We start from the raw sequence: 24,772 nt of genomic DNA, 5'->3' as shown, positions 1-24,772 counted from the left end.
GGTTTAACAAGTCCCAAAACCATTTTTTCAGCCAAATATTCACATTATAGATTTAGGTATCATAGATATATATGAAGGAATGATTTTCATGTATGAATTTAAATGTTATCTAAAATTTTTAATTCTTAGAACAATGAAAATATTGCTTTAACCAAGTAAAAGTATCTACTTAATTTAATTGTTTAATATTCGTAAAACATAAATTATTAATCAGACAAATATACTTTAATATTCGATAAGTATTCATGAATTATTCAACAAATACTGGCATATGAGTTCGAATTTGAAAAAAAAAATCAGAGAACAATATTCGAATTTGTATTTGAATCTGAAAATTTTAAACGAATACACATACAAATATCTAAGTATTCAGTTTATTTCCCGCCCTAGTTTCTACTATCTCCATCTTATAGAAACCGTTGCTACTAATACTATACAAAAAATTAAGGGATCACTGCGTATAAAGGTCGATTCTCTGCCGTTTCTTTAGTACCAAACCTATCATACGGTCATGATACAGATTCTCTGCATAGAGCGCCCAAGTATTCCTTATGCTAATACCCTACAATTTTCATTCTTCCTTAAAGCTAAAATGATGTTTCAGCTAAGATGATGTTTCCTATTTAGTTGGATAACAATCTTTTTTTTATGCTCAAGAAAAATTATGTCGTATCTTTACGGTAATCTTTTCTGTCCACTATTTAAGAGTAATTGTAAGTTTAACTAAATAATACAAGAGGGCATTGCTTAACCTGTGTCATTTGATGACGGCATATGTTTGGCCTGTCATAAAAAGCTGCAAAGGAAGATGTAAACACAAGCTAACAAATCTTTATCTATTTGGTAATTCATCTCTTACAACCACCATGGAAATAAATTTAAAAAGAAAAAAAAGACACCCTCGTCTTCCTCTATTATCATACATTCTTTTGGTTGGTGAAACCATATTACATCTGAAACTGTCACAAGGAACAGAATAATGTAGGAAGAAAGGAACGAAGAATGTCAAAAATCAGATTATACATAGTTGTCAGTTACCAGAGGCACAGCAGCTAGCAAATTCCATGGCCATGGGGAAAATGTACATCAAGTGAGAGATGGCCATAGCACTGCAAAGGCGCTTTTATTCCCTTTTAAGGTCCTTTACAAGATTCAATTACTTTTACAACAGCTGCGTGCGTTTCAGGTGATATCATGTTCAACTGCAAGTGAAATGCCTGATGAAAAAAATAATTGCAAGAAACTGTGTTCAAAAGCATGATATAGAAAAAAATAACAGTTTAATATAACATGACAATTTACTATAACATCATCGTCATCCAACACATAATTCTGAATCAAAGCACTGACAAAGGTAGGATAACTTTAAAACTAGTTTTCAACCAGAACTATCTGCATAGGTAATAAGTTATTGGACAGAGAATTATTTATTTCCAAGAACAAAAACCACAGGCTTTTGCCAACTAGTTGAGCCGGGGTGTAGACAAGAAGACGGGAAGGAGCACGTGGGATTGGGTTCTAATGGAGTTAGTAGTTTATTATTGATGTCTGTGTGGAAGGCTGTAGTTGATGTGCATTTAACAGGCCATTAAGGACAACATTAAGTTAGAACCTCACATTATGCTTGTAACATTGGCGAAGGACTACATCCTAACCTTGCCGCCACCCACCCACCCAAAAAAAGCCACCAAACAGAAAAAGCAAATCTGTGACAGTCAAATATGTGAACATAGTCTAAGCGAATTTCTGAAAGTAATTAGGGACATGACTTCTAGGAGAGGAACCTGCTCTCTCTCTCTCCTCGCTCTCTCTCTCTCTCTCTCCTCTCTCTCTCTCTCTCTCTATATATATATATATATATATATATATATATATATATATATATATAATATATATATATATAATACTATATATTATTAAGGTTAATAACACACAAAACAAACTCACTGAAAAGGCAGCACATATAATTTCACTTGTTTACTGCCCAACAATGTTAAAAAGAGAATGAAACAAATACAGGAACATGTGGGATGTTTCAAATGCTAACATCAGTTTAGTCAATTTGGGGGAAGTAAAAGACTTTGAAAGATCCGCCTACTGGAATTAGTTCAGCAAACTATCCAAAATTGAAGATTGTGGGAGTCATCATTATCTACACATCTTGAATTATGTGAACCAGGCATGAAGATGTAAATACAGGTGTTAAGGTGTACACATGCATATACTTAGGTTTTCATGAACTTGTTAACAAGTTCCCAAAGTGACCATAACTGTGGGACATATAGGTTTAATTGCCCCAATAAAAAAAGTTCTGGCATTTAAACAACAGTATCTTTAATATCTCACTTATCATTCACAACCCCACCAAGGAAACTATCTATCTGCGAAGAATAAAGAAACATGGGACTAAGATCATTAAATCCTATAATAAAGCATTTTGGTATACCTACCACAAATCTTTCCAACACAGGCACAAGAGCTTCCAGGTTGTGGTTTGGAAGGTAGCTAGAAATGGCTTCACGCACCTCAGTACTGAAGGCAAAATAATCGACCATGTGAATAAGATGTAATTTGCGAAAATAGAAAATCGACCAACAAATTCAAAAAGAAAACCTTTCAGTCGACACAAATGCAAGTAATAAAGCTGCATAAGCCTCAACAATCATCATTTCAGCTTCTTGTTCTCCTTGCACCAAAGCTTCATCATCCTGTTACATGGTATAAAACAAGTTAGTTGGGATACTTCACCAATGTATTTATGTATCTACTTTTCCAGAATAAAATCAATCATCTATGTTAACAATAGGATAGATCCATGTTTGAGATACACTATTGATTATTCATGGATTACACAACTGTCTTCAACGAATGAAATAAAAGAGAGAGAGGGTCAGCCGGTTGCATTGCCCCGGCCTTGCGAAAAGTACCCTTGATCTCCAAGTGACAATGCACCACATGCAAGAAGCAACCTTGCCTTTGCAGAAAGACTAACCATCAAAATAAAGGGAAAACTATAATAATTGTATGTTAATAGTGTAACTCCTTAAGATATCAGTAAAGGTAAATAAATTTATACCACCCAATTTTATCAAAACAGAAATATAAATAATGTTCTGTGAAAAATTATAATAATGGTATGTTCATAATCTAACTTCCTAGGATATCAACAAAGGAACCGTAACACATTTATAAGTATATTTTTGTGCGTGCATGTATGTACAGGTGTGTGCATAGATGTGTAGATGTCTTTTCATGTGCGCATGTGTGTTTGGCTATGTGTACGGGCATGTGCATGCATGTCTCTCTCCCTGTATCTAGAGAAAACTCTCCTGAGGTTATATTTCGTAGATACTTAACTTGGGAGTGTTTATGTTGCACCATCCTAATGACCAATCTGCATCATTTACTGTGATATGTATTCTGTAAAATACTTGTATACAAAAAATCATCCATTTTGGTACTTACTGTCTGTGACGTGTGTAAAAATGAACAATTTTTCAACAATAGAACAAATATCACCAATTTCTTAAAGGTGGAAGGGTCTTAAAAAAGAATTTTATGCAACCATTAGAGGAAATATAAATCATAAGGAACAGTTTTATTTGGATACTCCATGGTGCGATTTTATGCCAACTATGTAGATAATACCTACATTTGAGGAAATGTTAAGTCGCAGCGCTATCTCCCCCATAAGAAATCACCTTACAGTACACTACACTACACAAACATGCATGCTTGCTTGCTTTCTTGCGTGTCCGCCATCTGTCAGTTCGTCCGTACAAACAAACATACATTCACACACACACACACACATTTATATGTCTCTCTCTCTCTCCACACATATTTATATACATGTGTGTGTGCGCGCGCGCATACAAAGAAGTTAACTTTAAAAACAAACCATCATGAATTCGATTGATGAGGAGGACCAAATGCATCTGCTAGTTGCAACTTGTGGCAAACTATCCAATAAGTAGGCCCCTCACAGGGATCAAGAAGGAAATGTTCATGTAACAATAAAACATCGAGTAAAAAGCTTAATGCTTTTCATTTTGTAGACGTGTTCTATGTCCATCCTGATGTGGTAAATAACAGTCATGAGAAAGTATCTACTGTTCATATACGTGTGCTTATACATGGACATGTCCCCCATATCTTTTTGGGACAATGTCCCATAACCATGACATATGTCACATCCTATTTTCATGTCTCATCCTCGCAATGCTGGGACAAATGTACTAATTTTGGAATCAGATCAAATTGACGATACATGAACTTACACAAAGTAAGAGCTTTCCCTCTTCAGTGGTGTCCCCAGCTCCTTGATTTGCTAAAAATATGGAGCACAACAATGGAATCACATCCATGTACTTCTCTTGCATCTCTAATGTTGCTGGTCCCTCCACTAAAACTCGCGCTGATGCAAGGCACAATCTGCAGAAAAACTTCCAGTTTAGATATTGAAGGCATTACAGTCCATCATTATTGCTATGGTTGGAAGTTTAGATATTGAAGGCATTACAATCCATCATTATTGCTATGGTTATACAAACGAAAAATAGTTAAGGAGAAACAGAAATTGCATGGCTCCTAGACTCTCCAGCAGAAGAATACACTTTAAAGAACGCAACTGTAAAGTTATGTTGTGTTGCTTTTGCCCATTGATAAGTCCTTTTAAAGGACATATACCAAAAAAGCTTCATAGAGAAAACTTCTGATGGTTAACATTTTAAGTGCTTCCAAGAAAAATCAATGTTCGAATATTTGTTTGATGGAGTTTGGAGAAGAGTAGATGTTTGAGAAAGGAAGTCTTTTTTAAGCTTCACAGGAAAAGTCTGCCTAATATGGAGAAGAAACTAAAATTTTCAGTTAGACGTAAGACCGTGTGTGAGATTACACATCAGAAATAGTAGGATCACATGAGTAGGCTTCTGATTCTGCTTCTGTAGCTTTGAAAAGCCAAAATTAGACTAATGGTCTTCTACAAATCATTTTTTAAAATCCATTACCAAAAATTTAAGTTTGCGAAAAAGAAAACAACATTTATGTGCTTAAAAGCAGGGAAGTACACCCATGCAAAATTTTACACCCCTCCCCCACAAATCTCAAAAACTAAATAAATTAGTAACAATTTGAATTACTTCACTGCCAAGTAAAACCTCTTTAAATTTCTAGCAAAAAGTTTTATTGAGTGCATTCCCATCACATATTATAGCTTTATAATGTTAAATTTTTATTTCTAGGTAAATAGACGCTTGTTGTCCGCTCCTAAGGGGGGTTAGTCACCTAGAACTTAAAATTAAAACTGGAATAATATGTGGGATAAATTTTTAAGGTGTTAGTCACATAGAACTAAAACTAGAACAAAATTTTACAGTGTTAGTCAAGTAGAACTCGAACAAAACTAGAATTAGGATAATGGTACAAAATTATCCCACTTTTTTATTTTTCTATACAAAAATAAGAATTCTAGTCACACAAATTATTCCAAGTTTTAGCATGGAACTAGGTGGTAAAAAACTAGAACTCATATTTTTTTTCTTTTTTTTCTTTTTTTTTCTTTTTTTTTTCTTTACTTCTTTCCTATTATGGTTATCACCATCATTAGACCATCATTATAATAATAATTGTCAATATCTTATAGTCTAATCAAAAGTTAGTAAAGAACATTCTTGTAAGCAATTATCAATCAATAATAGTAAGTTTAAAATACGTAAATAGTATTTATATCTTCAAAATGCATAAATATATATTTCATGATTATAAAAATTTATCCCACGTTATTTTATCAAAATATCCCGCTCTACAAAATTGTTCCTATTTATCCCACTAAAATATCCAACTAGCGAAAAATTATTTCATTTTAACAATTATCTCATTTTACATGAAAATGTCCCAATTGACTAGCACCCCCCTAAGGAAAATTTTTGGATCTACCACTGATCTTATACACAACCTAAATACCGTTTATCGACATGTTTGAAAATTGATCAACCAACCATTGCAAATGCTCTTTGTGGGCGGTTAAAAATGCAAATCGTTCATCAATATCAACCTGATAAGAAAGTGGGCCCTACCAAGGCCACTTTGGTCGCACAACTTAACTAATGGACTCAACAATATCCAAAGAGACCACAAATTGGCTAAGGATACAAAACTAATAAAATCCTAAGTCAAAAACAAGGCCGAAATTAACTCAAAGGCAGAATGGGCTCATAACAGCCTTAACCCGGCATGGCTGCTAACCCCGTGTGGTTGTTAACCCCATGTAGCACTTAACACAACGTGAGCTTAGCCCTGTGCAAATGTTTAATTCCTCACACTTAGCCCCATTGCTCAACCTCGCATGAGGTTCAATGAGATGACATATCAATGATGGCAACCTCTATCAGATGCCACATCATCAAATCCCCACATTAAATGCTAAAATGTGGATGTATAGTGGCACAAAGATGTAACCCTGACTCCTGAGTGATTTAGAACAGTCTAAATTTTGATGATTTTCATTGACCCGCGTAGCCACGTAAGGCTGATAAAGTTGTTGCTCTGCACCTGACCCTTTTTGAGCTCCTCGCCACTTTTGAGCTATGAAGTGATTGCAACATTAAATGCTCGTACTACTAAGTTAACCCGGTGGGCTAACCCGCGTAGAGAGAAATTTGGAAAAATTTAAAAAAAAACATTTTTAACATTTAATTAGCAAAATTCGACTGAAACTTTATTTAACTAGCAAAATTGACTAGTTTTCAGCCACGTGTGCAGAACTAGCTAAAAACTAGTCAATTTTTCAAAATATAATATTTAGAAAGCTATGGAGCTAGCAGTCTCAAGTAGTTAACAAATACAACTAATCGCACGAGACTAGTAGTCTCGTATAATTATCAACAAATGTTACTGCATTTTCACTTTTTCGAACAAATCAACCATGATTTACCAAAAGAGTAGATGATGTGGCATACAGTCAATAGTGGAGAAATTACCTCTATAAGTTTAATGATGGATATGCTTGGTAGGTCCCCACAAGTGAAATTGGACACATGAGTTCTACAAATGGATATGTGTGGGCCCAATGGGGGAGAATTTACTAATGGGGGAGAATTTACTTGTGATCTACTAGGAACAAATGCACGGGACTAGTAGTCCCGTGTAATTCCCGTGTAATTAGCGAACTTTACTAATTACACGGGACTACTAGTTCTTTGCTTTTCAAAGTCGAAAGTTCGCAAAATTGATCAACTTTCATCCAATTTTGCTAACATGACTGAAAGCTGGTTAATTTTGCTAATTAAATATTTTTGGGTTGATTTTTCTAATTAAATTTTAAAAAAGGTCTATTTTAAAAACTTGTTCGAGAAAATTTTAACCTATAAATAGGCCACGTTCTCCAATACTTTAGAGGCTCTTCTTATTGGTTCAGCCCACACTTGGGCTCCGCCCCCCTTGGCTGCTTGGTTGCTAGGTTAGCCTCATGCCACGCCTGCTGGCGATGGGTTAGACTAGGGCCACAGTGCCAGAACTCTTGTGATCCAAGAGTATTACACCCTATAGCACTTGTGATCTTCGATCTCATGTTGGCATAGCCTTATAGTACTCGATGTACGATCGTTTGTTGGTATTTCTTCACTTATTCAATAAGGTAATCTCTCCGAGATGAGTTAGTTCTTCGACATAGAGCTCCATTCAACTCCAAAATCGATAACAAAGAATAACTTCAACAACAACATCCCCGTGGTCAATAGTGCAGGAAGCTAGTCTCTTTCGACACACTTTTCCGGAATCAAAACTTGTAAGTTTCATTTTTTGAGTCAAGAAGAACAATGTAAAACTATGTATTTTTTAACTTCTTTTGACAATAAAAAACTCTTAATACTTTTACACGACTCCATTAACCTATATAAAATAGCGGTTAATTATAACCAGCTAAAGTAGGACGTATCTATCATTAAGTTAATACAAAAGTTACTGCTTTATGCGAAGCAACAGAGAGATATTAAGCTTCGAGAAACTATGATCAAATATAACAACCAACAAGAACTTCCTTAAAACAAGAAACTGAAAATAAATTGTATGACCACTTCATTTTAGACCCAAACATCATGCTATCAACTACGAGATAAAGCACCATGTGTCCTCTCTTGATTTCTTTGGATTTTATCCAAAACCAAGCACTAGTAGATTGGAGACTTCACTTGTTACATAGTTCGCCACATAAGATTTAGGTAAAAGAAGAATTTCTTGAATTCTATTTGAGTATCATACACAGCAAAGCATGGGCTCAAGTGTGATATTCAACAAATTCGCATAATGCTACGTCCACTGCCAAACAACAACAGATCCAGAGAGCACTAAGTTATGCAATGAAAATTAAAACTTGTGAGCTTAAAATTAGCTTGAAAATTTGAGAAAATGAGCAAGAAATGCTCCATATAGATCGAAGAATAAGGACTTCAAGAGTTAGGCCCCTCAAAAAAAACTAAGTTACATGTTAGAAAACCACAGAAAGATATTCAAGTTAGGATCAGAGTCACAATTCATTTCTACAGTTATCTCATTGAGGGTAAGGATAAGAGTCACAATTCACTTCTAGAGTGTAGAAACATGTGCGTACCGCATCCCAAAGAGCAAGTGATAACAAATAACAAATCTGATTTACAAATTAAGCTGAGAAAAAAACATTGTCAGAAAATACTAAAATATGAGTTAGAAGTTAATTTGAGATTGAAATTTGTAGTACAAAACTGCCGGAGTTGAAATCAATGAATCATGACTCGAGGACTTACATTTCCACAACCACCAAAACTTATCAGAGCATAATGAAAATTAGTAAGAAAGAAAGTTTATATAATCGAGAGTGGGATATTCTCAAAGAAGATTAAACAAAGAAATTGGCACAACGAGTATTGAAGGGTCCCCTATAAGCATTTATAAGACAATCAAGTAACAAACATAAATAGTTCAAGAAATTACGGAAATACTATATAGTTACAATAAAGAGAGAAAAAACTAGTCTGCTCTATTAATAAAGATTTAGAGAAAACTAGAGTTAACAAACAAGAATAGAAATAACCTGTTTCGACTGTCCTTCTCCACAAGGTTCACTAACAAGCCCAAAATCGCAACAAGGAAATCCAGACTATGATCAGTAAGATGTCTATTACTTAGACTGCCACAACTAGTACTTTGGGTAGAAGATGACACATCCTCCTTCAATTGGCTAATCACAGGGAAGCTCAGGTTATATGATGGGAAATTATTGACGATCAAAGAAACCATTGTGTCCAGTCCACCACAAGCAGCAATCTGTTGACAGCCGACAGGGTTGTCATTCGTCAAATTCATAAGTACCTGCCAAGGAAAAGATTTAATCATTTTCAATATAGATATTCAACAAAAAGGATTCTTGTAAAACCCTAATCTCCACATTCTACAAGGATGTAACTGCAAATGCATGCAGCCCGGTCCAATACAGAAACTGGAACAAGCATAATATTATAATTCAGCAACAAATAACGCGTAAATGTAAATGAAGCATGTAAGTTGGTGAGAAAAAAACAACAGCTCAAACAAATTATGCCTTGTAAAAATATGCCAGGTCCCTGCATTGATAAACGATCTCTCGGAGAGGCAAAATGTCGCAATTACAAGTGACAGTATATTAGTATATTCCAGAAAGCACCTTGGAAAGGTGTGTTGACCACATGACCCCATGTTATGAAGCCATTCTGACAAATGAGGAGAAATGGATAATCTGATGATGAATAAAAAAGTTTAAGTGAAGGAAAAAAAGGAAGTGGTGAAAGAGAACAGATCGGCTACTTTAAAGACAATCAAAGAACCTACACAATCACTGATACCAAGGAAGGCTAAATACTATTTAAGGATACAATGCAATTAAGAAAGGCAACCTGAAGTTCAGAAAAACCAATGTTATGTTTCAAATAATACATGTAACTCAATTGTGAAAGCAGCAAAGAGAGCGCGATCTCTGGGGAATCTAAAAATATCGGGTTCCACAGGATAGTGAGAGCAAGGTGAGTCGTATGCATACTTCTAGAAAAGTAGGAAGAATCAAAACCTTGTCATATATAAAGTAGACTAAATCTAAGCCACATGATAACTAGTCATAAAGTTAGAAACAGGAAGAACGAGGAATATAGGTTACCTTGATTTTACAGTGAAGACCAAATAATTCTTATAAGAAAAAAGAGGAACTTTGGAAAGAGAAGCTATTTCATGAAATATTTGTGGAGAAGAGGTAGGATATAAAAATGAAGAAGCAAATGACTTTTGCAGATTTTTATAACCATATGTATCGAATTTCAGGATTGTAAGTGCTTAGGACTTAGGAGAAAGGCGGTTTCTTAGTACATGCATTCAACAAAACTATGAAGGTCAACATCTATTGAGTAGAGAACTACACAAAAATTATTGAAACTATCAGTAAGAAAAACTAAAGTATACAAAATCTAATATCGTTCTTATCTCCTTTACTATTTATAAAATAAAGAGTAAGAATATATTGATGAATGATAAGCAGGTATATTTTCAAGATGAAGGGATCCTACAGTATTATTATGGAATCAATCTGATGAGCCACTTCCAAAGAATATGTTTTAGCAATGATTAAGACAGGAAAAGATCATTTCTTATAAAACAATTCTTTTGAGGTGAACTAGTGAAGCTATTTACGAATTAAGGCAAGCACAAGGTTTACTTGAACTGGAAATTTTTTTGATAAGGTTCTGGAATGGTGTTTTCACAACAGAAAATAGCGAATGGTTTTTAAGTGTGATTAAGGACATGTATGATGGCGTAGTAACTAATTTAGGAACAACTAGAAGAGTGATAAAATCTGTTTTTCGTCAATAGAGGCTTCTGCCATGTGTTGCCATGAAATATAAACAATTTCCACTAGTCACAGACTCACAGGAGAGCAAAATAAATGCATCAAGATGAAGTTCCATGCCATATATTGCTGGGAGAGATGCTCAGAAAGACTGGATAGTTACGTGCAACTTACTATGTGAGGTCTCGATGACATTCAATGGTATACTTGGGGCAGAGGAGGAATAAAGTTAGTAGAAAAAGAAAGTGGCAGAAAGAACTTTACAATGGGACAAAGACAGAATACCTGAGAAGAAACTCTAGCAAAACAACAATAACACAATAAGAAACGGTTCATGTATGGTGATGAAATGCATGAAGATTGCTCCTCATGGTAAAGAAGAGAAGCACCTAGCGCACTTGTCATAACAAACAGGAATTAAATAAGTTTTTGCTGGAATCTCATATGACTGCAAAGACCCACGAAGATAAACACAAATACCATTAGATAGCTAGGAATTGGTAGTGCTTACAGTCAAAATAGTACACTCTCAAAAGCTCCCAGAAAAGAGAGTTGTTGCATAGAGAGCAAGAAAAGAGTAAATGAAGCACGAGAGACTTATGCTACATTGGGTTAAGCATAAATAAAAATGTTGCAGCAAGAAAATGATCTGGTGGAGGCAGTCAATAATATAGTAGCTGCTAAGGTACCAGAGAATTAAATTAACGATGGCTAAATGAGAAGGATTCATGCAACTATGCAAGCAATAACCCACAAGCTTATGTGAATGCATTATTGGAATTCTGGAATTTTTATGGTTTATCTGATTACAAGAAATATAAAGCCTTAATTACTTTCTCAGTTTACTTTCATACTTATTTCTTAACAGAAATTATGTAGATATCATCCCTGCCCAAATGTTACAGCATGTATGGTAGATAATATTTTTATTTTGCATGAATTTATACAACTAATGTACGTGTATGATCATAAGCTAACGTGAGGACAATATGGATCATTATAATTACCTTGACCGCGGCCAGAAGGCAGTCTTCTACAAGGTTAGAATCTTCTGGGGATACTGAGGGACAGTCTTCTTCCCATGATTTATGACTATCTACTGTAGTTGACTCACTTAACATCTGGTCTATATCCATGCTGAAGTCATCACAACCCTTAACACGGTTTTTGTTTGCTGTGCTCTGACGAGATGTACTCTTTTTTCTAGCCAATGTTTCCCATTTTGAGGGTTCAAACTCACCTTCATCAAATGCAAATGGATCACAGCTACCAGTTGCATGTCCATCCTTAGTATCTTCAGACATATGTGATCTCTTTGACTGTATACAAGAATCCGTTTTTGAACCAATTGCTCTGAGGGAAATCCATCCACGTGCATGCTTACTAAAATTATCAGACTTCCCCTTTAAACCACTGGTAATTACACTCATCCTTAAACCATTAGCACTTATATTGACCTTTAAACCATTTGTATGCATGTCATTTCCCCCATTAGAACCACTTGACGTTCTGCCATGTATTTTGGATGCGTTACTCCCAATTTTGCTATTTCCAGAATAAATATTGCTGCGAAAGACACCAACCGCTTCTGAACCACAATCAGTTAACTCCGAGGGAGAAGCAGAAAACTTTTGGCGTTTATGACATGTTAAATTTCTCTCCTTGGAGACCTCATTACCTGCCAAAATGCTGCTTTCGTTACTGAAATCAAAATGAATTAAGATAATGCTTAAAAAGAAATCGCCTGAAACAGTTTGCTGGTAAAACTTGGAGAACAAAAGAGTTGACCTTTAGCCCTTTTCATTAGCAGTATTATGAATATATAATATAATGTCACAAAAAATCATTATATCAGAACAGTTACCATAATGGAAATAATGACACATCTTGTGGGTATGTTTTAGCATATTTATGCCTACAACAGCAGCAGCAGAGTAAAAAAAAAGAACAAAATGAACATTAAGCCAGAAATTAGAATTTTGAGGATTTAACCAAAAGGTTGTGCAGACAAGGATAAAAGAATGACGACAGAACTCCATGCAAAAAATTGCCTTTCTATGAATTTTAATTTTCAATTGGTTTTCTTCTAAATATAAAGAGTCCATGTGTGTGCAAGTTGAACACTTGTGTCTGTTATATGTTACCTGCCTGCCAAGTTGAAGAGAAAGGTCGGCAAATGCAGAAATCTACAGAAAGGCCAGCACAGTAAAAAATTCAGAAAAAATATTTTCTGGATGCCAAGTGATGCATGAATGTAACAGCTGTTAAAGGAAAAGTAAATGTGTGATTCTATTTGATTTGAATGAAAAATGGCTCAGAGGATTCCTTCTTAAGTTCAAACACAGTTGACCCTAGACAGTTTACTAAAACACAACCAAGCTATACAATGATATTCTTTTAGCCATGTACCTCTTTTGCTTTCATTAAACTGAGCTGAAACATGATTGAAGGGAATGCCAACATTCTCTGTATGACATGTCAACTTCCCCTTGTTGCAAATGCTCAAAGGGCTTTTAAGAAGAGCAAGATCTATAATAGAAATAAGTCATCAGTAATGGTAACCATTATAAAAATCAGCTTCTGCAGGAAACAAAGAAATTGCAGAAGAAGATTCAACAAATTATTGTGTATATGGACCTGACAAAAATTTAATGGAACTGACAACTACTCCAACAAAAGACATGGACAGCCCTTCAGAATCTATTTTATTCCTCATGCCAAGCAAATAGCCCTGAAAAAGAAGAATAACAGAAGATTATGCAGTCGTTTATAGAAGAAGAGCTCATAAAGCATTACAAGTCTAAAACTGAATATATAAATAAAATAATTGCCTGATTATCTTTACTCAGAAATGTTGCATTTTCCAATATCTTTAAGCACTTTAGAAGAAGTATCACACTTTCAAGAATTGCTCCATTTTTCAATTCTGAAACTGAAGAAGATCTGCATTTTAACCATCTCTGCAATTCAGATATATCAGTGGTTAACTTAGAGGAGAAAACCCTCAACATAACTCAATGGGAGAATAGGATTCATGTCAACGATATAAATTGTGATACATGCTTTGTTGTTGTTGATATCGTTGCAATTCAAGTATATTAGCATCAGTAGAACTAATAATAAAATTATAAACATCAGCAATCAGTTGTGGCTGCTTTAGTTGTTAAGCGCTAGACACCACATAATGGAAAATGTAATCAACGTTTTATACATCACCACTTGACTAGGCATAATATACAAAAAGTATATATGTGTTATTGAATCCCTTTACTATTATGACGGGCAAATTGAATTATATGCTTCTTAGGATTAGAAATTGATAAATAAGTAGTTGTTACCTGTGCAATGCACGGAACATAGTATTAAAATATTGTTGTGCACGCATATTGATAAATAATTATGAGCTGTAAATGAAAATGACTTTAATCTACCAAACTCATTCCAAAATTCCACTGTCTCCCTGTTCAAAAATTCCAGCCAGCAAGAGTGAAGTTAGGGGCTGTTTGGTTGTATGTTTTTACCATGTAAAAGGATGTAAAGTGTAAAAAAGTGGGTCCCAATGTCAGCTTTCATCACTTTCAATTGTTTGTTTGTAGTTGTGAAAATAGTGTAAAGTGATTTCATATGCTGATGTGGCTTGTAAAGTGATTTCATGGAAAAAAGACATGATTTTAGGAGAAAGCTAACATTGAAGTTAGGAAAAAATAATAAAAAATAATTCCAACCAATATGATCATTTGAGTAGGGACCACTTTTTATTTGAGTAGGGACCACTTTTTACACTTTCCAAACAAACAATTAAAGTTTTATTTTGCAAACCAAACAAGTGTTTTATGATTCCAATGGAATCAAAAACAAACAAAGAAAAGTATAAAAGTGAAATTGATGAGGTGGACAACAACTTTCCAAGTTGTGTCATAAATACACAACTTTACCAACAACAACCAAACAGCCCCTTAAGGTCAGATTCTAGGCAGGAAAAGAGTAGTAGAGAAAACAGGTGAGTGTGAAGAAGCAGGGGGTGCAGACTAATGCTAATGGTGAAAAGAAGAGAGGAAATAAAGAATAGAAGACAAACAAGAAAGAATAAGAATATGCAGCATATATTTTGTACAATTAGTTTACAATTATTTTGAGCAAATTATCAACCACAGGATAGAAATAACTAAGAGCCTCAAACTCAAACTGTTTATTAATCAAATTGATAATTTGATACTAGCTTTGCCGAAAGACTATAGTGATGCAGCACAACTTATATGATTCTAAACAAGTAACCTAATCCAACTCAATGCAACAGAAATGCAGATTACTTTATGGAACAATGCAATATAACTATAAATAATAAAATTTACAAATCGATGACTAATAGTATAAACGCTAACAGAAACTGCAATACTAAAGGATAAGTTTGAATTATTTGAGTGTGTGAAGTTTTATATGATTCACAGAACTCTAGGAAGTAATATACTTATTGGTTCGAATTCCAGTAAGTCAGAATCTAACATTAAGAATTTCAAGTTGATAATCTGATCTATAGACCTGCAAATTTGATTAACTAACTCTAAATTTCCACATAACAAAGATCATTGTGGTCAAATAGGAATAGAAGATTATAATTGAAGCAGTGTAGGAAGATCTGGAACGAAGTCGAGTCAGGGTAAAGTCTGGTTGTTGATGAAGTTGATGTAAGCAGAAGCTTCAGTGGAGGGGAGAATCTGAACGGCAATAGATGATCGGCAAGGGCTTGATGGTAGCATTTTGAGATCAGACAGAGAACTCCAGGATAGAAGTGGTGGAAGTCACAGATGAAGGAGCTGCTGAATGAGATTGTTTCTCAAGGATTCACAATGAGGAGGTCGACAACGGTGAGATCGGAGCATAGGCGATGACGCCAATGGGTTCCATCACGAACAACATGAAACTTGATTATGATGTGCTAGGTGCGACTATGGAATGTGGGATTCTTCATTATTATGTGGCGGGATTGTTGTCACTTGTTTCTCACCAATGTCTTCAAGTTTTTGTCCCAACATATCGCATGTTATATTGCCACAACGACTGAAACATATTCGGCCTTGGAGGAGGGTAATGCCACTATCTCTTGTTTCTTTGATGCTCATGAACATATGTCAGTTACAAGGGTGAATACACACACTGACGTGCTTCTCATGTCTTCAATAATTTTAACCCAATTACAATCACAAAACCCCAAAAAACTTTGGCGTTAGACTTCCACTTATTATGTACAAGATCCCAAAGCTTTTGATGCATTGGATGTATCTGAACACTGTTTTTTTTTTGCACCCACAAAATGATCCTTACTTGGCTATTGCATGAACGGTGTCAACAACAAGCTTGAAGCATACATAACGTTCGGCCTTGTAGTTGTAAGTTATATTTGACTTCCAACCAAGCTTCTAAAAAGTGATGCATCGATTTCTCCACTTCAATCTTCTTTCACAAATATTTCATTCACAACTAAGGGTGTTAGCACCTCACTGCAATTCTCCATTCTAAACTTCTTGAGAATGCTCTCAGCATACTTCTTTTGGCAAATAAAAACATCTTTCTTTTCTTTGCTCAACTTTAATACCCAAAAGGAAATGAAGTAATCTCATGTCATTCATTTCATATCTTTTTATAGTATCTCTTTTGAATTCTTGAAACATTTGCATATCGCTACCAGTATAAATCATCAAAACCAAGAGAAACAATGAGTGTGCTAGAATTACATTGTCTTTTCTATGTTGTCAGTTTATGAATATTTTTAACGAAATATTTAAACTATTTTTTAGCTTTTTCATACTTATGTCGCAGCATTGCGTGGATCAATTTTACTCGTGATCATCAAATCATACTATAAATAATCTATCCTACTATTATTTAAAATTCAAATAACCAAGATTCAAAGTGACGATGTCATGTGCTTCTTTAGTAGACATGAACACTCAGCTCCTTATCATATAGTAACAAGAGGCATGGCATTTTCTAAAGAACAAAAGATTCCCAGAGTCCAAATACATTTTTGAAAATATTACAAATTCCCCTAAGATTACACTAACAATAGTAGTTAGTATATTAGGAAAATTAGCAAAAATTGCTTATTCCCACATTTGAAGATTATCTAGCGGTAAATATATTAGTTTACAAAGATAAAATCTGACAATTCCTCTCTGGGATCACAGATAAAATCTTGCTTAGGCGGAGCTAATAGTAAATGGGACTCGAATTGGACGATGTGGAAATATTTTCAAATTCATTTTCTCTTTAAGTGCAATAATTGCATGTGAATGACATCCCAATGCACATGACCACCCTGTCTTACCACATTTGTCTCTCCAACAAGGACCTCCATTATCTTCTCCATCATTTTCCCCAAATAAACAACAATAAACAAAAAAACTTTGAAAAATCTTACATGTGATCTCATAAGCTTCCTTGATCTACTATTTTCCGGTTTAGCTTTATTTCTATTGTTCTGTTATGTTATGTCTCTTTGTCTAAGACCTATATGTCTTGTAAACCTCAACACTAGTCTCTATGTTTGTGACTTTACTAGTTTTTTTTTATGATCTGCTTGTCATAATGCCTTATACCAAACCACATCTATATGTAACCAATGTTTTAAAAAGCCTCTGCCTAGTCCGCCTAGACGTACGCCTAGGCCTAAGTGGTACCTTAGCCCCTACCTAGCGCCTAGCGCCTAGTGCCTAGACGGTACGAAAAATGCCCACCTATATTTTGGGAGCGCCTAGAGGAGCGTAGTCTGCCTACATAGACTACACTCTTTAGGCATTAATCATGAATTCTTCCATTGTAGCCTCCACATCTTCCAACCTCCTCCAAACTCTAACTATGAACACCTCCTCTACCTCTTCCAACCTTGAACAAAACATCCTCCGCCACCACTGAAGAAATCTGCCAAGGTGTCACTCCAGCGTAAGCTTTCTATAACATTGGGATTTACTATCAACAATTGTAATTAAAAACAAAAAAAATAGGAAAACACTTAGGCCCCACCTAGGCTTCCTCCTAGGCACCTAGACTCTAGGCGTTGGGTCCAATGCCTAGGCCGCCTACTGCTTTTGGTAACCTTGTATGTAACAATGTCTTATACCTCACCACATCTATTTTTATGACCTACTTGTCACAATGTCTTATACCTCACCTCATCAAATATGTGACAAGTTTTCATATCCGAGGCCATAATACTTGTTTCTATCCCTGAGACCCGGCTACCTGTCTCCATGCCTCAGTTGAGACATTATTGCTTGTAAATATCTCTATGACCTGATGTCTAGATGTCTTAGACCCCATTACATGTTTAAGACTATGCTACAGGGAAGACCTATGTGAGATCATACTACTTGCTTCTATCTGAGACCCCACTGCCTATCTCCATGACCGAGACCCTACTACTTATCCCTATGACGGAGCTGTAATCCTATTACTTATCTCCATGCCCGAGACCCTGTCACCCTGCTACATGTCTCCATGCCTGAGACATATTTGACTTTTATGTATGAAATCAACCGTATTTGCGATCGTCTACATCTTCAAATTACTACTACCAAGCAGAACGACAAGTTCATACCCCTTTTTAGTATAAGCAAAAAGGAAAAATGGAATGGTTTTGTTCTTCCTAATAACTTTCTTTTGTCAAAACTTCGACTAATATTGTTGAGAGTAAAGTAGCTAAAGATTGAAACGAGAGAACTAATTATTGCAGACCAATATTGACACTTCTTTTATTAGTTCGGATGATCCAATTCATGATATCTTCACTAAAGTATTAGCTAAAAGTCTAAGAAAGTTGTTTGTTTTTATGTAATAAGTTAGCATGATTGATACATACCCTTCAGTTTGAAAAGAAGTTAGACTGTTTAGTGTTTAGGAAAGTTTGAGAAGATTGTTTCCTCATGAGTTGGAATATTATATTCTATTTGTTTACTAAAAATAAAACAGGAAAAGGTCTAGGCCGAAGTCACTTTCTCAAATAATAACTCTATATAGATTAGGATATCTTAAAACATATGCAAAAGGCAACTACATTCCAGGTTAAGAAAGATGAATAATGCTAAGCAGGAGGAATTTTCACTCCAATATCCCTTGCTTTTTTATACAGAAGAACATGGTAACACAATAAAACAGCTAGACTGACCTCCATCGTTGAATGGCAACTGATTACAACATCAAAAATTGCATCAAGTCCTCCATATTCTCTCAACCTTTCTTTAAAGTTTCCTCTGGCCTTCCTCACAGATTCAGATGCCTCTGAAAGTATGATTTAACAGAAACAAGTTTTTACCAGCCAATATATTATTTGAAATTCAAGAAAATATTCACTGATCAAGATGATCAAATAGGTGGAGAATTAGCTAAAGCTTATTCAACACAAAGCATGAATCAGAATAAAACAGAATTACTCTTGCCAGCTTTAAATTTTGAGCAAACAGATGGAAGCAAGTAAATGTAAACAAAAGGATGAGAAATGCAACAGGTCACTGTAAGAGTTTCAATCTCAGAAGATAAAGATAAAAGCTTAAAAGGATAATTTCACATGATACAAGAGAAAAGCAAATCCCGCATCAGCTAATTCAACCTGAAAGTTGAGAACAAAACCTACCTTCAAATGAGACAGTTGATAGGCATGCTTTCTCCATAGTCAATAGTGATATCCATTTTGAGCTCAACTCTGGCCTATGCATTCCTTCATCATCCCCAACACCTGATTTTATCTCTTTACAACTTACAAGAATTTCCTGAACCTTTGAGATGATTACTCTTGAGCTAGAATCTGTTCCTGTGTTTGTAACACTTGCAACTTGAGGCCTGCGCATTCTTAGAAGTTTAGAGCCAATTGTTGGTGCCCTGCCCTCAACAGTATCAGTCACTGGTGGATTCAATAACTCAAGAAGAAAACGGATGCAAGGTGGAGAATCCAGCAGATGATCATCATGAACCTGAAAGCAACTCAGGAAAAAGAAGAAAACAAACAAAAGAGTTAGATAAATATTCGAGGGATAAGCTCTCGTCAACTAAAATAACTATGAGGATCCAGCATGACTTGAAGTGGAGAACCAAAGAAGTGCGACATCATGAGGATCCAGCATGACTTGAAGTGGAGAACCAAAGAGAAGTGCAATATCACCTCATAAATGATACCACCAAGTGTAGCCAATCTATATATGCCGGTGTATTAACATTGCCGATAAAGTTTAACAGTTATCAAGCAAACTTATACCTATAAGTTTTAATATAATAATAAACAAGAGTACAAGTAAAAAAGAAGATGGTAACATATGAATAAGAGTTGTGTGTGTGTGTTGTGTTTGTTGATATTATAGAGGACATGTTCCCAATCTTACATACAAATTTCAAGAATCCATGATGAATATGCTTTTGGATAAAGGACGAGCAGGTTCAGAGACATAAATTCATGAATCTCTCCATTATTAAGAAAGAAAAATGAAAAGTAAACATTTATTACAACGAAAACATATAAACAGAATGAAGGTAAAACTTTGTGGAGCTGTTTATTAAGATGTAGATTATGATCGAAGCAGCGGTAAGATACATGACTAGAACTTTGACTCCATAAAATAACAAGCAATAATAGCCAATACTTTTGCGGAATCAGAGAAAAGGAAGATAATGTAATAACATTAAGTAAAGGTAGCCTAGTGCACGAGGCTCCCACCATTGTGGGCTCTGGGGAGGACTAGATGTACATGTGAACCAAAATTCATATTAGGAAACAACAACTTCAATCCATTCTTGCTCATTTTATCCTCAATTGGAGCAACCACCAACTTCCTACTAATGCACGCACTTCTTATCACTTGGCGTATATCCACATCCATTGTAATATTCTCATCTCAACTACACTCAATTTTTGCACTTGTTTATTAAGTGTCCAACATTCACAAATCCATCGCAACATTCTCATTTCTGCTAGTAATCTCTTGTGCATGTTGTTTCTTAGTTGTCCAACACTATCATCCTTAAATCATTATGGGTGTTACACTTTCCCTATAACGCTTTTACTATTTTACTACTTTACAATGAAGCACTCCTCCTTTTAACCGTCATGATTTGATTCATCAATCACAGCATTCTTAGTTTCACCGTCTTGACGAGTAATTCATCATAATAGTAAATAGCAAAGTGAGGCGACTAAAAAGTGTGGCTAAAGATTAAGAAAAGTAAGAAGCATAGACACAAAGACGCCTAGAGACCCATCATCCCTAAAAATATAGGACACTGGAATACAGTGACGAGACAATGTTCGTATTCATAGACACAAAGACGCCTAGAGACCCATCATCCCTGAAAATATAGGACACTGGAATACAGTGACAAGACAACATATGTATTTAGGTGTGCATAAATATACAAATATTTTAGCGAACATGGCCATGATTCACTAATGACTTACCTCTGGACTGAATTTGTTATCTAAGTGTAAGCATAAATCAAAAGAGTTACTACAAGCTGCAGACTAGTAACTGTGTAATCTAACAAAATGCTGAAGTGTCCTATAGTATATTACATCTCCTATGGCTGCTGCCATAACAATATTATTAATAATATGTTAAGTGGAGAAAAAAAAAGACTTACATCGCTGGCCAAAACAAAGAAAAGAGTTGCAGCAGCAAGGGTGCTTGGCAAGTCATCAAAGTTTAGACCTAAAATGGAATCAACTATTCTCTTGGCCATCCTGTATTAAGTAAAAGTATTTAACAAAAAGTTAATGATAATCACACGAAAGGAAGAAATAATTTTCTATTAGACTTAAAAAATGAGCGGAAATGCTACACTGAAAACATGAAGAATCACACACTGGAAACATAATTTTATATATTATTGTACTTTTAAACTAGCAACCAGAATTAAGAAGTCCATTCGGAAAACGACAAAACCATGTTGGCTCTCACATGAACTGTGAAGGATATAACAACCAAAGTTGTAAATTAATAATGGGAAAAGAAATTTGAAACTTTACGTTTTCCAATGTTAATATTATTCAACCTCGGGACATTGCATGACGATAAAATCATTTAACCCGAAAATTAATAGTAGCAAACATTGAAGTGAAAGAAGGCATGCACATACAGGATAGTCCTTGACTCTTGACGCAGTACATATTACAAAAAGATCCCCAAACAGAGATTGACAAAGTTTTCCCTTAACTTCATACTTGATTTAACATTTTTTAGCCACTGGACATACATGGTACATACACACATGGTACATACACACGCGCATTAACACAACCTGCGAAAACATAAAAGGGTTATAGATTTTATATCAAAGATATGAAAGAGATTGACACTGTTTTCGCCATTGGTAGTCATGTGCAAGGTAAGGTACCAATTTAACTGTTAATATAGTCTTTTAGATTCATGCACATGACTACCAACTGCTAAAACAATGTCAATCTCTTTCATACCATTGATATAGAATCTATAACCCTTTTTATGTCTTCACAGGCTGTGTTAGCGCATGTGTGCATGTACCATGTATGTCCAGTGGCTGAAAAATGTTAAATCTCCTCCAAATATTTTAACCTCTAAATTTAACAACAATACACTATGCATGCAGGGTTAGCATATACATAGGATGCAAATAAGAATTTAGTAGACCAGGTGACATTCCTAATCACTTGATGATAACAGCTAGATTTTAACCTCTTAGACATAATAAAATCCACTTACAATAATTTGAGTGTGATATGAAACTCCTAATTCATGCATCACATCACAATTTCAAGTTGAATAACTCCGCGGAGTTAAAAGCCAATCATTTTCAGTTTCTTTATAAACTTTAGAAGGGATGTTCTGGAACATCTTGACTTTGGGGCCATATGGAGTTTAAAAAAGCATAGCTTAAACTGAAAGTTATGGATCACCATATTCAAACTCACCTTATAATTCATAGGTGGGCATAAGCTCTAAAAACACGGGTTTGGATTCCCTACATTCTTAATTGTAGAGAACCCCTGCAGTCGGTTATGTTGACCAATAGCATTGGCTCATTTGCTGGATCCCACAAATAAAAGGATGTTTATATAATTTATTTAAAGAATATCACTCATGGGGTCCACAAAATTAGGAGATTTGCTTGGTGAGTGGTAGAGGTTCTCTACAACCAAGGATCAACCAAGGATGTAGAGGATCTCTGCGCAGACATGCATGCACAAATACTTTCAAGGTCCATGAAGAAAGCAACAACAGTTTTATCACTGTTATATTAAAGCGCACTAGAAACAACATCCTAATGGTTGAAGAGTTTTTAAATCACCTTTTGAAAATATGTGTAGGGTTGTGGAGCCAGGACCTACCAATTTGGATGAGGGGTTTAAGACCAGTGACAAATAATAAGCTGACAGTATACATTTACGACCAGTGATAATGGATAAGTTGACAGAATAGATTGAATGTAGAATGGACAAATCCACAGTATAATCTCTAGTACAAGAACATAGTAGATGAGCTCACAGAGCATGGCAGATTTACTTCTCTACTTAAAACTTTTATTACTTAGTTTTTTATTTTCCAAAATATCGTTTGAGTAGGGTAAATATTAAATAAATTTCTGCTCTTTTATATAACCGATACTAATGTAATCATAATGCTAATGGTTCTAGAACTTCCTATACTGCCCATTTTTACCCTTGATGAGAATCCTGGATATTTCACTGAACTACTTACTATCCTAGGATTCTCCATGTTCAGCTATTAATCTAAAATAACAATTATGCTAGTGGCTCTAGAGCTTCCTATACTCTTCATTTTTTAACCTTGATGGGAAAAGCCTAAATATTTTTTCTGTAGTATGTACATCTGGTTAACCCTATGATTCACTATGTTCAGCTATTAATTAATCTAATATAACCGTAAACGTAATGATTCTCAAATTCTGAAAACCCTTCTTTCCTTGTATTCTACTGGGGACTTTGGATCTAAGTAAATAGCGATTTTATCTCCATTAAGGTAAACCACATGTAGTCATTCCAAGACCCAAATAAAGTTTAGGCTTTAACCTTAGCCAATATGTTTACACAATAGTTAAAACTTAGGTTTGCCCATTTATAGACATGTTGCATCGCAAGAGCCATGTTCTTGAAGCGGGATCAGTTAACAAGAAGTTTCATAATCAACCTATTAGCGTCATTAGCAATCAACAAAAACTGGGGGTTGAAAAATTAAAGATTTAATAGTTACCCCTGTGCCCTAACAAGCACCCTCTGCTGAGGCGTTCCGCAAATGGATAGAAGTGATAGCAGGCTGGCCCTCCGTATCCTCGTGGGCTGCCCTGGTCGAAGCCCGTCGAGGGCGAAATTGACCTCGTCAACATGCTCCATCATCTCCCCAAACTCCTGCGCCTCCATCAGCGTCGCAGTCGCTGCAACTGCTGGCGCAGCCACATCCTCCCCCTCCTCGCCCTGCTCATACATCTGCTTCTTCTTTTTCTTCTCCTTCGTCTTTGTGGGATCTTGGCCGGAGGAGTCTGAGTCTTGGGATGAGAAAGCAGCGCCGAAACTGAAGGCAAGAGGATCTTGGGAGCTTTCCTGAGACAGCGGAAAATCTATAAAGTCCGGGCTTTCGGGATCGGAGAAGCTGCGGTTGATGTCGCGGGTCCGGCGACCGTAGGTCCGCACGATCATTTTCCTAAATTTGGATTGGATGGGATCGGATTGCTTTTTGTTACCGTGTTCTTAACTCATCCACGGAAAAGAGATCGCGAATTTGGTGCAAAAGGGAGGGAGGGAGGTTAGAGACGAAGGCGGAGACGAAGACAGGTTCAAAGGGTACAGAGGACGGAAGGATCGTTCTTGGATCACCATGACCAAGATTTTATCTTATTTTTGTTTTATTTTTCTTTTTTTGAAACTTGGGGTTTTTTCCCCTCTTCTCTTTTCTT

At 35.5% G+C, this 24,772-nt stretch overlaps 1 protein-coding gene across 3 annotated transcripts; it reads right to left on the bottom strand.

Annotated features, from left to right (window-relative positions):
• LOC109824990 lies at positions 812 to 24,772 on the bottom strand. 3 transcript variants are annotated; one of them, XM_020391644.1, is made up of 14 exons: positions 24,073 to 24,772; positions 21,467 to 21,566; positions 19,473 to 19,809; positions 19,008 to 19,120; positions 13,678 to 13,806; positions 13,484 to 13,577; positions 13,256 to 13,375; positions 12,991 to 13,032; positions 11,854 to 12,524; positions 9,068 to 9,345; positions 4,281 to 4,434; positions 2,614 to 2,708; positions 2,451 to 2,532; positions 812 to 1,202 (listed from the first exon to the last, which is right to left on the bottom strand). In XM_020391644.1, exons 1-14 carry the CDS (start codon positions 24,513 to 24,515, stop codon positions 1,134 to 1,136), a joined length of 2,727 nt encoding a protein of 908 aa, XP_020247233.1. In that variant the 5' UTR covers positions 24,516 to 24,772; the 3' UTR covers positions 812 to 1,133. The 3 variants fall into 3 exon arrangements, with proteins under 3 accessions (XP_020247233.1, XP_020247232.1, XP_020247234.1); XM_020391643.1 differs by having other exon boundaries at positions 812 to 1,217; positions 24,073 to 24,771; XM_020391645.1 differs by lacking the exon at positions 12,991 to 13,032 and having other exon boundaries at positions 812 to 1,217; positions 24,073 to 24,770.

The sequence above is a fragment of the Asparagus officinalis genome, chromosome 10 (assembly GCF_001876935.1).
Source record: "Asparagus officinalis chromosome 10, Aspof.V1, whole genome shotgun sequence".
In the NCBI taxonomy this organism is placed as follows: domain Eukaryota; kingdom Viridiplantae; phylum Streptophyta; class Magnoliopsida; order Asparagales; family Asparagaceae; genus Asparagus; species Asparagus officinalis.
The sequence above is the reverse complement of the archived record's forward strand: the minus strand, read 5'-3'. Positions and strand labels throughout refer to the sequence as shown.